The sequence below is a fragment of the Cherax quadricarinatus genome, chromosome 34 (assembly GCF_038502225.1).
Source record: "Cherax quadricarinatus isolate ZL_2023a chromosome 34, ASM3850222v1, whole genome shotgun sequence".
Classification (NCBI taxonomy): Eukaryota; Metazoa; Arthropoda; class Malacostraca; order Decapoda; family Parastacidae; genus Cherax; species Cherax quadricarinatus.
The window spans coordinates 7,836,275-7,851,848 of NC_091325.1; the positions used below are offsets into that span (position 1 = coordinate 7,836,275).

At 36.3% G+C, this 15,574-nt stretch overlaps 1 protein-coding gene across 6 annotated transcripts in view; it reads right to left on the minus strand.

The window, feature by feature from the left end:
* Positions 1-15,574, minus strand: part of slmb (beta-transducin repeat containing E3 ubiquitin protein ligase slmb) — a 37,100-nt gene that overhangs the window by 3,540 nt on the left and 17,986 nt on the right. For 4 of the 6 annotated variants that reach the window (XM_070091139.1, XM_070091142.1, XM_070091141.1 and 1 more), the window contains exons 6-10: positions 15,100-15,177; positions 8,358-8,549; positions 6,492-6,635; positions 5,803-5,921; positions 4,513-4,623 (exon numbers count right to left, since the gene is read on the minus strand). In XM_070091139.1, the coding sequence (XP_069947240.1) occupies positions 4,513-4,623; positions 5,803-5,921; positions 6,492-6,635; positions 8,358-8,549; positions 15,100-15,177 (644 nt within the window). The remainder of the gene's footprint in view (positions 1-4,512; positions 4,624-5,802; positions 5,922-6,491; positions 6,636-8,357; positions 8,550-15,099; positions 15,178-15,574) is intronic. The other 2 variants (XM_070091140.1, XM_070091144.1) reach the window with 1 other exon arrangement.

Below are 15,574 nucleotides of genomic sequence, written 5' to 3' on the forward strand. Positions count from 1 at the left end.
TTACAACTACATAGAACAAATGCTATATATAAGCAAACAGCTTTACAAAATAATAAATACACAAGGAAATTAAAAAAATTATTTGCTAACTAAACCTCATATTGTCACAAAAAAAAAAATGCTCATGTCTACTGGAACTAGTAAAAACAACTACTACATCTGCAAGTAACACATACATTAATTAAAAAAATGTGCCACGTACATCACAAAAATTCTAAAGTTTCAACAGCAAATGGAAATTGGCAGATTGACGTACTAAAATAGGTACTCGTACACTAATATGCAATAGACATTAAAATCTTGGACAATTATAATCCAAATAATTATATACTGCATTTTTAACCAGGAAACAAGTACAATGGTACCCCAAGTTTCATACAGCTCCCAACTTGAACAATTATGTAAGTGTATTATTGTAAGTGCTTTTGTAAGTGCATTTTTGGGGGTCTGAAATGGACTAATCTAATTTACATTATTCCTTATGGGAATAAATTCGTTCGGTAACGGCACTCAAACAGCCTTCTGGAACAAATTATGGCTGAAACTCAGGGTACCACTGTATAAAATTTATATAAATACTTCCCAAATTGAAAAACAAATCAACCAGGCTGTGATGGATATGTGGGGCTGCAGGCCACCAATAGCAATAGCCTGGTTGACAAGGCAAGCACCAGACAAGCCTGGCCCATTGCTGGGCTCTGGGAGTAAAAAAAGCCCTTGGAACTCAAGGTATTTAAAACTCCAGCTTAAATTACTGCACTGAAATTCAAGCCATTTATTTTTTTCTTTCAGTTCCTCCTAAAAACTGATTTGTGATGCTTATATATAATGTTGTAGGACAAATGCATGGATTACACGTTCTTAGAGCGCTCTGAAAACGATGAAGAATAAAAAAAATTAAAAGATCACTTCAGTTACATCTAATACTAAATATTACCCAAGGAGATGAATCAAACTATCTCAGTAATTACCTAAGTGCTGCAATGGCTGAGCTCCAGCTCTTGGATGCATCTTAAATGTCTACAAGATGTGAAATACCATTGCTATTATATTTACATTTGAACCCTCTGTATGATGTCAGTTTCTAATGTGTTGAAGGTCAGCTCACTTAGCTTCTTCACTACCCATACAATGAGTTCCTACTTCCTAACACTTAAAAGCCTCTGTTCAGTATTAACCCTTTGGGGGTCGACAGGTCCTCTCAGAGACTTGTTCTCAGGGTCGGCCAAACTTCAAAAAAAAAAAAAAAAAAAAAAAAATTATTATGAAAAGATAGAGAATCTTTTCCCGATCATAATGACACCAAAAGAATGAAATTTGATGGAAAACTTACGGAATTATGCTCTCGCGAAGTTAGCGGTCTCAACGATGTTTACGCATCGGTGATTTTGCCCACTTTGCCCTATTTTCGGCCAATTCCAGTGTACTAGTCGACAAAAATCGTAACTATTTCACTAAAACACCATTTTTTTCTATCGAATGAGTAAAAGAAACCACCCATTTACCGATTTCAACTATCCAATAAAGTGGTCAGAATTTAGCAATTTTGCCAATTTCACACAAATTTCAAAAGATGCCAATTTCCGAATAGGGTCCAGAATAAACAAGAAAGACATTCCTGGCACTAAAATAACAAGTTCTCTGTTCGTTAGTCACATCCCCAGGCCCCTCTTATATTTCTTTGGCTTTCCATTTTGAATTTTTATTCTTACAAAAAAAAAAATAAGATTTACTGTTATGCAGACTACTGCATTAGTGTGGAAATGGTATAAATAATATCAGCGCACTTGTGAAAGAATATTAGACTCGCCAGTTGATGTGTATTGGATGCTTGGCATGATTTGTTTACTTTCGAACTTTGGTAAAAATCGAACATTTCTGCTACTTTGAGCTCAATTTCAAGGTACTTTTCATTGTAAAACCAGTCAAAATCATCTCAATTTCTGTAACATGTCTTCCATTCTATAAAATGAGACCAAGAAAACTAGAATACAACCATAAATACCATACAAAAATACAGTGCAAAGTCGCTGTTTTAATCCAAAAACACGGTCAAGGTTTTTTTTTTCTCATTACGCACTGTGTGCTGCAGGATTTTTTTTATACTGTGCACACTGACCACATAGACCCATTCTTACATATGTAGGCCTACCAGCTTTCTCTCACTAGATTTGAGGGCGCTAGAATTTAGGCGTACTAGTACGTCAAAAACCCTGGGTCGTAAGACGTACTAGTATGTCCGTAACCCCCAAAAGGTTAAGTATCTATTGAAATTCCTTGCTCAGGATCCTTTCTCAGTAAAATTTGTCCACGTCAACTTTACACATTCCTGTTCGGAGTGTTGTAATTACATCACTTCTAGTTTTTGGTACCTCCAGGAACGAGAAAGCCTAACGAAATTTCACATTGTAACTTTACCCTCTTAAGTGCTGCTACTAGTGAGTGATGATGCAAGTGTTTCTTCTTTTTTGGGGTCACCCTGCCTCAGTAGGAAACAGCCATGGGTTAAAAAAAAAAAAAAAAAAATAATTGTACTCAAGCTGCATACTGAAGGATTTGTTACACACACTTGCCTATAAGTGGTTGCAAGGGTTGAGTCTTAGTTCCTGGCCCCACTTCTCAACATGCTGCTTGTCAGATTTACTTCCACCAAGCCTTCTGGGCCCTATCGTACCTGCTTTTAATACTACATATGGAGCCTACTTCCTCCACTTCTCAACAGAAGTCACTCCACTTCCTAACCACCCACTGATTAAAGAAATGCTCTCAAACATCTCTGTGGCTCATCTTTACTCTCAACTCCCAGCTGTGCTCCCTCAAGTACCTATTTCCCGGCTCTCAAACAGTCCTAATCTATTCATACTCATGAATATTTTGTGCCTTGTCTCCATGGCTCTTCTGTCCTCCAATGTCTGATTCAATCCATTAGCCTCTCCTAGTAACTCTCATGCTGTAGCTCTGCGACTGGTCTCTGCATACCCGTGCATCTTCTCCTTCTCCAGCTTCTTAACATGATTTTTCAGGAGTGAATTTCATGCTGGTACTGCCTACTCAAAGATGGCCTTGACATACCTTATACGAAGGCTACACTAAGATTTGCCAAACAAGCACTTTACCAACCTTGTATGTGCTGCTGCTATTTTGTTTACATACATTTTGAGGAATAGGTATAATGTAATGCTTGATACTAAATTCTTGTCATAATTTATGATGGATGACATGATAGTGTAGCACACAATAAACAGACTGTGGGTAATTCCTCTTGGCATATATTTGTTCCATTTTAAATACTAACAGAAATGGTCTATTCGAAAGATTTTTAGAGGTCTAGAAATAACTGAAATCAGCAAGGAAGAAAAACTTCAAACTATAAAAAAGTGGTATTCATCATCTGTGATAGCTCAAAACAATTCTATTTTAACACTTTCGGGGTTTTTGACGTACTAGTACAGCTTATGCACCAGGGTTATTGACGTACTAGTACGCCTAAATTCTAGTGCCTTCAAATCTAGTGAGAGAAAGCTGGTAGGCCTACATATGAAAGAATGGGTCTATGTGGTCAGTGTCCACAGTATAAAAAAAATCCTGCAGCACACAGTGCGTAATGAGAAAAAAAAACTTTGACCGTATTTTTGGATTAAAACAGCAACTTTGCACTGTATTTTCGTATGGTATTTATGGTTGTATTCTAGTTTTCCTGGCCTCATTTTATAGAATGGAAGACATATTACAGAAATTGAGATTTTGACTGGTTTCACAATGAAAATTACCTTGAAATCGAGCTCAAAGTAGCAGAAATGTTTGATTTTTACCAAAGTTCAAAAGTAAACAAATCATGCCAAGCGTCCAATACACATCAACTGGCGAGTCTAATATTCTTTCACAAGTGCGCTGATATTATTTATACCATTTGTACAATAATGCAGTAGTCTGCATAACAGTAAATCTTCTATTTTTTTAAGAATAAAAATTCAAAGTGGAAAGCAAAAGAAATATAAGAGGGGCCTGGGGACGTGACTAACGAACAAAGAACTTGTTATTTTAGTGCCAGGAATGTCTTTCTTGTTTATTCTGGACCCTGTTTGGAAACTGGCATCTTCTGAAATTTGTGTGAAATTTCTAACCACTTTATCGGATAGTTGAAATTGGTAAATGGGTGGTTTCTTGTACTCATTCCATAGAAAAAAAAGGAGTTCTAGCGAAATAAATATGATTTTTGTCGACTAGTACACAGGAATTGGCCAAAAATAGGGCTCAAAGTGGGCGGTCTCGCTGATGTTTACGTATCAGCGAGACAGTTAACTTCACGAGAGCATAATTCCATAAGTTTTCCATCATATTTCATACTTTTGGTGTCATTATGATCGGGAAAAGATTCTCTATCATTTCATAAGAAAAATTATTTTTTTTTTTTTTTTAAATTTTCAAACCTGAGAACAAGTTTAGGAGATGGCCTCTTGACCCTGAAAGGGTTAAAGGTTAAATTATTTTGCCATGTTGTACGATATTTACCCATCATATGCTCCAGATACTATCCTCTTGTTGTCAAATCTAATGCAGCGAACTAATTCTTCATGCCCCTCAAGTATCCGCAGACATGCTCCACATTCTATGTCCCATAACCTGCAAGGAAATTATCAGCAACAAATATCTCAATTAAAATATCTAAATGGAGTACAACAAGTGAATATACATGAGGTGAGGTATGGGATAAATGAAAGATGCAAGGAGAAATCTGTGGAAGGCATGGAAGAATAAGAAAGAAAAAGGTAGGGTATCAGACTGAGTGAAGAAGAGTAGTGTAAGGGATCTGACAAGCTGTTGGAGTATGAACAAGACAACACCTATGACAGGACCCAAGTGAAATCATGTAGTAAGATTAAGTTTTCAAGATTAGGAGGTACAGTGTCTGCACTCTTGAAAGTGCTGCGGGGAATGCTAGTTTGGTAGGTCAACACTGGATGCCGATGTATATGCCCTTTTGGAAAGCCAGCTGCAGAGTCATTGAGAAAGCATGTTCTTCAGACTGCCCTGCTTCAGTAGAAAACTGCTTTACAAAAAATTGCCTACTGATGGTGTAATTTCATAAACATGAATCAGAACTTATTAAAATTATAATAAACTAAAAAGTTTGGATTATTATTTAGAAAAGTTTTTTTATCTCGATGTTGTTGACAAAGTCAAAGTAATTTTTAAACTGGGCTGGAGTTTCACGACTCACGTGCCATGGGTTCTAACCCCACTTGTACCGTGATTTGTGATGGTCAAATGTGTGGTAATATGAACTTTATCTTACTTTTCTATACTCTTAACATCTAAGTTAATAGATTCTTCCACATTACAACACTGACATATTTCGTCATTAGGTGCACAAGCAAGACAAATTCATTAGAACATGTTTCACCTGAAAAAAAAAAAAGTTTGCAAGAGTGATGGATAAATATAAAAACTGTTGTCAAGATGTCTATAATCAAATCCCATCTAAATATTCATTAATGCAAAATTGCTTAGTAAATATGGATACTACATAAAGAAATCATTTTGCAGATAAAACATCTGTGCCTCACCTATCAACCTCTAGTAGTGATTTTGAAAACTAGTTAATAATTTAAACTGCTGTATCACCATCAACAACTGAGCTCTGTTCACTGATTATTTGCCTAACAAATAAATATTATCTATTTATCCTTTCTTCAATATTTGTAATGAACACTGTAGAGAAGTTAAATTTAAATTTGTGTGAACTGCCAAAGCTTCCTTTTAGCCAACCTTCCAAACACATTACCATGAAAAGACACTTACCTTATAGTATTATCTGAAGAACCACTGACAACTAGTCTGTCCCGATACTGAAGGCATGCAATGCCCCTTTTATGTCCATTTAGTGTCCGAACAAACTCACACGTTCCTGTGCTCCATACCTGTATAATGCAATGATGAACACTCACTGACTAGGCAGTCAACAGAAAAGTCCTGCAACAGGCCAGGCTACGAAAGTAGAAATCTCAAAATTGAAAACCAGGTATGACAATGGTTGCAGGCCCTATATAAGGGATCAAAAGAAGGCATGAAAACACCATTTCACATCAAATGAAAGTTAAGAGGCAGGACCAAGAGACAAAACTCAGGCCCCATAAATTCAAACAGGCAATTGCATATAGAAATGTACTGAAGAATGCAGTTATGATCATTTGCAAAACTGTGCAACATTTTAACAAACATGGCAATGGCATAAAATATCCAAATATTCACAGACTCACAATATAAAATATAACTGCAGGAACAGGTTATTCCATGTTAAAGTTTTTATGATAACTCCTTACAAAAAATATTAAACATATTCAAGTTCCAAAATAAATAAATAAAACTCATTGATTATTTACATTAACAAATAGAAAACTGCCATATTAAGAGTAATTTACTATACATGATCCTAAATTTTGCAAAGGTTCTAATATATATTAAATAAAAAAAAATTGAGAATCACATACCTTTATTGTTCTGTCACCAGATGCACTAACTATGTACTTCTCGTCAAAATCAACAACATTTACAGCTGCTCGGTGACCCACTAGCACACGTCTCAGATTAATTTCAGTTGGAGACACCATATCCCAAACAGCAATAGATCTATCCTGTGAATACAAATTTCAAAATTCATCCATGATACAAAATGTATCCAAGAATTTAAAAAAAGAATGTGAACTACAAAGAAAGACTGAAGACAATGAAAACGTCCTTGCCAATACAGTGAAAGAAAAAAGGGATATAACAGCAACCTATTATGGGAATAGAATAGTCACAAAAATGCAGATAGACCTTTTCTTGAAACATGAGGAAGTAAAAATCCTTGAATTAATAATGTCAAATGACCTACATCTCCATGGGGAAGTGGAACAAAATTCTTCCTCCATAAACATGCACGTCGTAAGAGGTTACTAAAATGCCAGGAGCAAGGGGCGAGTAACCCCTTCTCATGTATACATTACTAAGGTTAATAAGAGAAACGTTTGTTTTTCTTTTTGGGTCACCCTGCCTTGGTGGGATACAGCTGGTTTGTTGAAAGAAAATGATGATCTACAATTTAAAAAACACAATAAAAGGGTGTATAAACTTGGGGTGAAAGATCAGGAGGAGGCAGAGGAGTCTCAGGATTGGTTGAAGGAAGAGGGGTAAAAAATAAGAGGCTTTGAGTTTTAGGGGCTGTGTAAGTGTCCTGGACAGGAGTGAACACAGACAAATGGATTTTAATGGATATATTGTTGGAGTGTTAGCAAGGTAACTTATGAAGGGATTCAGGAAAAACCAGTTAGTTTGACTTGACTACTGGAGGTGGGAAAGCCAGTGCCTTTACTCTAAATGGATGGGAATGTTGCAGCTGGAGGGCAATCTGACTTATGTCATCATCCATCTGGAAAGACATTAATTGAAACAACGATGTCAAATGCATTTTTCTTCTTTGGATAACCCTACCTAGGGGAAAGAAGGCAGCAGTTCAAAAAATAAATAAATTAACTCAATGGCCACCTCTTGCCAAGGAAACATGACCCGAAGAAAAACACATTCAACAACATTCACTCAATAAGTTGTACATGAACGGTATACAATACCGACAAGTTGAAAATTTTTTCAACTTGTCGGTATTGTATACTGTTCATGTACAACTTGTCAGACACTGCAACATCATGGAATCTTGGTTTAGAGGACATCCACATTACCTCTTCACAGCTGCTACAACTACTTCAACTACTACTACTGCGACGATTACTACTACTGTACTACTATCACCACTAACCCGTGCCTCGGGTGTGACCTGCTCCCACTGGGGATTCCCGCCCAACAGTGACTATGCCCTCCATCTTCCGCCAGTATAAAAGCAGCAGCCTTCTTGCCTGTGGTCCAGAATATTCACGACCATGGTGCTCCTAACACCACCTTCAAGGCTGAGGGACTGATTACCACATCTTTTGTATATAGTCCTACTGTCTTCTAATCATATCTAGAATTTGTATTGATTAAACAACTGGTTGGCAAAACATTTACAATAAAGATACCCAGATGCTGAACATGTGTCTAAATTTTTCATTCACTCAATAGCCATCTTTCCAGAAGTATGCCAACACAATCTTGGATTAACTCTGACTGCAATATTCCCACCCCTTCTTCACAGTGTAGGTACTGCCCTTCCTCCAGGACTCAAGCCAGGGTAACTGGTTTTCCTGAATCCCTACATTAATTATTAATAAATTCACATAAAGTGCTAAAAGTGCTAAAGGGCAAAAAGGTTCTAGCTCTTGAGCCCTTCACAAGTATCAAGGCACCAAGAAGGCAGTTCTTTTAATAAGCATATAACACACCTTCGAACACGTAACCATCATTCCATTGTTGAAGCGTAGGTGAAGAACAGCCTCACAGTGGTGGATAAGCGTATTGGTCATATCTCCAGTGTTAACATCCCAAACCCTAACTGTGGAATCTGAAGACCCACTGATAATTACACGCTCATCATACTGCAAACATAAAACAGACCCTGTGTGCCCCGTCAACACCTGAAACAAAAACGGGCATGGGTTATTATGGCTGGGTGAAAGTGGAGTCCAATGTGCACTACTGACAAATCCAGCAGTGGCAGACACAATAACCCAAGATACCCAATTAAGAAGATGGAGCAAATATGAATAGGTTTCTAAATAATAAACAAGACTGATATCACAACCCAAAAAAAATTTATACAAGTGATCAATAGAAGTCTCACATTAATGAAAGGATGGCGTACGTGTATAAATACTAGCAAACAACTTAAAAATATCTCTGCACTGTGCTAAGTAACATACAGAGTCATCCCTACAAATTAGAAGGGGGTTAATTCCTAGAATTACTACAAAATCAAAAGCAGTGATTACAAAATTAAGTCTGTATAACAAATTTTGCTTCAGATTTAGGTTCTTTTTGTATTTCACTGACCATCTGTGTAATATACATGTACATGTATTTATAAGTCTTATCTGTTTAACAGTGATATTCATAAGAAATACTGACTGGATTATTACTATAATCAAGAGGAAGCACTAAATCCATTGGTGGTCATACAGTGCCTGAAGAAAGGGAGTCAATTAGGTTCAACCAAGAGGAGGGTAGCTCCAATTCCTTGGATAAAAAGCCCTTCACCTTGAGTTTTGACTATGGGGAAAACCATCAAACTATATAAACTGCTGGATAGCTGACTCTATTAGCTGCTTGCCCTTCAGCAAAAATGCTTTATAACCAAAATCCAAAAATACAGAAGCTTACGAATTTATACACACAACTGCCCATTCATTTTTTTGCTGCTGACAAAGACCCAAAGCATTATCCTATATCCTTCACTTGAGAATGTCACACTGACAAAACATCTCTAGTGTAAAAATAGGCTCAAAACTTTTAACCTACAATAATCATGTGACTGTTTATAATTAGTTACAAAAAATAATTTTAAAAACCTTATGAGCAGTCATGAGTTTTAAGTTTAGTTGCACAAGCATCAAAGCATTAAGAACTACTGTATACTAAATTATAGAGTTTAAGGCACTAACCTGCTTTTGGCTTAGCCCAACAGCCATTTCCCACCAAGAAGAGACATTCACCTCCACTCACTCCAGCTGCCTTTCCAGAAGGGCATGGATGCTGTAGTCCAATGATGAACTACCAAGCTATAACATTCCCACTTCACTTCCAAGAATTTCAGACACTACTTCTGTCCATTCCTACTTCTAAAACTCAAGTCATGTTGGTTAGTTTCCTTGAGCTTGTCAAACCCCAGCAACCACACTCCTACACTGACTCTGGTCTGACATGATTACATACGCATGTTGAATGCATAAGGCCCAACTCTCAATACAGTACCTGTAATATATTTCTTCACTCTTCTACAGATATCCTCCATTCCCAAATATGTACACAATCTCAGCCTATTTTTCTTTCATTTTCACAATCCCAAAGCATCTCAAGCCTTCTTCCACTCTTCAAATTATACTTTCAAATCACCAAATGGCCTTTGTCTTTATTCTCCATGTAATATCATACCACACCATTTTAAAACAAGACTCCTCACTGCCACTAATTTCCTTCCTCTTACATAATTTAATTATGGGAAAGCACTAAAAATTATACAAACTTCCACTCATTTTTACCTTAGTCTCTTGATAGCTCCTATTTTGTAACACAGAACTATCATCCCATTGATCAAGGATGTCTGAGACTAGGACTCAGAGTTAACGATCCTCAGAACCAATGAGATATAAATACCTGGAATCAAGAGTCTTCCACCAGAATTATGACACTTCCCATGAAGGGTAACAGAACTTTATATCACCTGACCATTAACTCTTTGCGTGCTGAAATAACACCAATCTTCAACGTGTATAATACTCTTACACTAAACAGTAGGGCCCCAACTTGCCATAACAATGCATTCCTAAAAATTCTGTTGCTCAGATGTTTAGAACAAGAAACTTGTTTTTCCACAGACACCAATGCTAAAATCAGAGATGGGTTCATAATCCATTGTATTCCACATCTTATGTCAGACATTTTTTAATCAAATAAAAAAATGAAATACTGACAAGACAGGAAGCAAAAGGGCTGCCCAGCTCTCTATCAATATCTTTCTCCCTCTCCCTGTCCTTCTCTTCCTCTCATTTTATCTGACAAATCACACTTTTAAGCTTTCCACTCTTTCACCGTTATGGGGAGGGTATCAACTGCCCTGGAATATACAGGAAGCTAGTGGCAAGGGATGTTGTAGGCCAGACTGCAGTTCAGGGATGATGTACTGGATAATGCAGCAATTATTAATTCTACAGTTCTTGACCAAAAGCTACCAAATATGAGCCCTCTACACATGCAAAAATAATGATATTTAAAATGAATGAATTTCATGGAAAAATAACAGAAAATACTTCAAATTCAGCTCTTAAAATCTATTAATTCTACAGTTCTTGACCAATAGCTACCAAATAAGTCCTCTACTCTGGCATGAAAATGATGAATGCATTCTGTAGAAAACAGAAAAAATTAATATAACAAAATCAGTTATTAAAATTGTAACTGTTAATTCTACAGTTCTTGATCAATCTCAAATATGACACCTCCACATGCAAAAAATTGACAAAATAATAATGCATTTGGTAGTAAAATAACTGAGAAAAAATGAACTACTTTTAACAATTTGTTTGATTGTTTAAAATGCTAGTATCTGCAAATCAGTATTTGCAAGAAATTAAGTTCATTTAAGATGCAAATCATTGTAAGTCATGTTACACTAGAATTTTTGGGTAGCCCTCCAATATTCACCAAAACAAAGACATTTTCAAGACAGTGATTGAATGAATGACAGTGAAAGCTTTTCTTCTTTTTTTCAGGTCACCCTACCTTGGTGGGAGACTGCTAATGTGCTAAAAAAAAAAAATAACTTTAATAACTAAAATTAAAAATTCTCAAATCAAAGTTGAGGAACAAACATCCCCATTTTCAAAAGTTATTGTTTCCTCTGAGTTTTTTTCACTACTGAAGAGGAAGGGAAGGGGAGGGGGATGCAGGGGAAGCTGAATTCAGATACTTACTGTATGCGTTAGTAGAAATATCGACAATATGTTAGGTATAAAGACACACAGTGCAACTAATGTGACATTTTATTGTAGCACTTGTGTTCTTTTTACCTAACGTATTTACTGGCTGAATTTGCCAGGGATGGAAAAACTATCACATTTTGTTCCTACCACTAGTGTATTTCCTTCTTTAGGCAATAATGCCACTGCCATACATTTGTTTATTTCTGTTTTATGTTTGTGGTAATGCAAATACAGTGGTACCCAGAGTTTCAGCCACCTCCCAACTCGAACAATTATATAAGTGTATCACTGCAAGTTCTTTTGTAAATGTATTTTTGGGGGTCTGAAGCGGACTAATCTAATTTACATTATTCCTTATGGGAACAAATTCATTCAGTAACGGCACTCGAATAGCCTTCTGGAATGAATTATGGCCGAAACTCGGGGTACCACTGTAACAGCACATTTTTTTCTGGATGCTGGTTTTTTTTTTTTTTTGTGATTAGAAAAAAGGATCCCTGTGACATGCTGTTGTTCAAATTTTTCAATCCCTGTTACATCACATTGACTTTCATCAGACTCGTTGCTGCTTGATGCTGATAGCAAATTAGTTGCATTCCGACATCTTGACCTAGTGAATTCTCTGCTGACTTCTTTTCAGGCCATTCTCAACATGGTCACCATTTGTTTTACATTACTCACCCACTGCACTTACACTGAAATTATACTCGTATCAGGGATATAGAAATGTGCCGAGAATCTTGTTGGAGTTAGTGATGTAACTTTCAAACCTAGTTAATGTTGATACTTTAAGAACTGAGTGTGTGCTACCCAAGCCAGAAATTCCTGGATCACACTAAGCTTTGTTGATGAAATATTTCAAACATTGCACTTAAAGCATTATTTTCAAGACCAGACAATTTCTATCACTAAGACATTGTGGTTCTGTGAAATATTTTCACAAGGTAACTTGGGAAAAAGATTCCGCATATTTGTATCAAATGACGGAAGATATGTATTATCTAAGCAATACATTGCAATGACTTTTACAAATGTAATCTAACATTAAGAAAGTGCTGTGTCAGTAAGAAGATATATACAGCCTCTCCTCACTTAGCAACGTACTCATTTACCGATTGCTCAGACTTACAACTAGCTCTCCAACCAGTTTGCAAACCTAAGTAATGTATATTAGAGCTGATTTCTTCTACTCTGTTTATTACAGTATGCAGTACACTACAAACATTTAAAAATTTACTAGAAATGTTATAAATGGTGCAAAGGTGACATTAAACAAATATCTAAAGATGGAAGACACAAACCCACTACAAGTGTAGTATGCTCCTCGCTTAATGGCCAATTCGCTTACCGACCTACTCTTAGGAACAGAACCCTTGGCTATACTGAATAACCTTGTGTTTTGGCTGTTCATTTTGCTCTTGAAGAGCCCCTAGTTTACTGCAGGCAAGAGGAGAATAACTGAAGTAGCTCACTATCTGCCTACAGTTAGCAATGATTTTTTGTTACTCTCTACTCCAAAACAATCACGGATAACCAGCTGATGTGTATGTAGAAAGCATGACAATCTGTTGTATCCTGTCCACTCAATTCATCTGACAACATTGGCACATTACCCCATGCTATAGCACTAATTTTGAAAGCTGCCACACTGAATTCATGCACTGCTTCTTGAATAATTTCAGTGATGTGTGCTGCAGAGAGATCCAGGAAATAGCATCACTCTCAGGAAAAGGTTTCTTAGTCTTTGTTGAGATAATGCCCAGTTAAACTTATAAAGACAGCACAATGACAGTCATGTGAAAATGGCTACTGTGTTTGTGTGAGTGTGAATGTCAGTAACCCTCACATCCGAGGCAGTATTAATTTAACCATTGTTAAGCACATGTATAATACAGTATTAATATGCAAAAAGTACTGGCTGGTATCAGCAGTACTTTCACCAATACCATGGAAATACCCGACACCCACTGATATTGATATTTTGACACAACCCTACCTGCCAAAGCCATAAAATGGCATGGTAGATCAACCAGGCTGTGATGGATATGTGGGGCTGTGGGCCACCAACAGCAAGAGCCTGGTTGATCAGGCAAGCACCAGACAATAAACTCTCGAAACTTATCAAAGGTACCTTCCAAATATTAATTTATCATAAAAAATTAAGTGGTACAAACAATGCAAAAGTAAAAATTACACTTCTGAAAACCCTGTAAACAAATGAACTAATAAGGGTGAGCTAATCAGCAAATTAAAAAAAGGCAATAGTGTGTCTCAACATGTGTTGTCTGCAGGTCTCACAAAACAGCTGCATCTTCCTCTTTTCCCACTTCAATAAAAAGTGATAAAACAGTAGACTATTCAAATGTAAAAAAGTTTACTTCTACGGACATGAGAAAAGGGAGAAGGTAAGGAGCAAGATGAAAGAAAAGGGAGAGATATTATGTGAGAATGAGAAAACCAAATGTCAGAGTGAAAGCTTGACACACAAACCTGTGACTGGTTTCGAGGGGTTTTCTAACCTCGCAGCCCAGCCTGAGGCCAGACTTCCTTGTTGACTGCCTGCTCAAACAGGCTACTGCTGCTAGTGGCCCACAGTCATATAAAGCCATCACACCCTGGCTGATACAGCACTTTCAATAGGTAATGGTAGAGAAAGAAAATGAGAACATGGCTACAGGGTAGTACATGGGAAGGCAGAAGACTTAGTAATCCACACTGAGGCTATCTGCTGAGGGATAAAAAACAAAAATACTGTATTTGAAAAACATGGATGGATGTTTGATTAGAAAGTTTGTCAGATACAGAGAGTCCTAGTGATATCATAGACACCTTTTCCAAAAGATATTTCATGATATCTTGAAAGAGGAAATATCTTGAAAAATCTTCATTTAATTATGTGGAGAAAATTTCAAGTTGTTTAACTATTTCCAAATACAATTAAATCAAATGTACCAAAAATACCTTGAACAGTGATCTAAATATGGTACTGCACTTACATCAATAAACAAGCAAAAGAGGTGAGTAATGAAAAGTTTCTCAAATAACTACACATACCTATTTTCAAATTTAAGCCAAATGAAGAGAAATAGGTGCTCTGAGCCTTGAAAGAGATTAATAAATATACATTTAGCATCTACTTATCTTCTGTGAATGAAAGTGACATCTCATAATGCTGAACTGACTCAGAACTACACAAGAGAACATAATTAAAATTTATCAGTGTCACAAACATCACCAGAAATATGCCCAAGGTTCCCCAATGAAGCAAAGTTAAAAATTACTTCAAACTGCTAGGCTGCTTTAAATTATATACATTTAAAAAAATTAACAATTTCTTTGCAGCTTGTAAAAGTATAAACACATTCCTTTCATTCCAAGTCAATAATATATCTAGAAAGATTCAAGTAATCTTTGACTCTAGCTTAAAATTACCTATCCAATGAATGACCCATTTACATCTAAAAAAAATACTGAAGAAGATCCGACGTACCCCTCGTACCTTGTAACACTGGAGCGAGGTACGGTCCCAAATTTTGATTGTGTTGTCTCGAAGGCCTGATACAATTTTCTGAAAGATTGCTGAAATTAACAATTTCAAAACCAATCACTATTTAAAATAAAATAATACCAATTTTTATTCAAGACAGGCTTGCAGAGTTACGAAAAATATTCCTAAGAGAAAGGAGGAGGGAAGTTGAATCATTAACCAAAATAAACTGATACCAAGTACAGTATTGTACCCAAAATTGTCAAGAGCCTGGAAGTAAAAAGAATGAAATGCAGCAAAAAATGTAATGACCTAATTAAAGGTATATCAAGACATATTTAAAATAATAACAGTGGAGAAAACCTTAAAGTTACATATTCTATACAAAATCATAGCAATAAAACAGCTATCCAGAACAGTGTATGTACACATGTACATACACATGCACACTATTACATGCACAGATACAAACATGCAT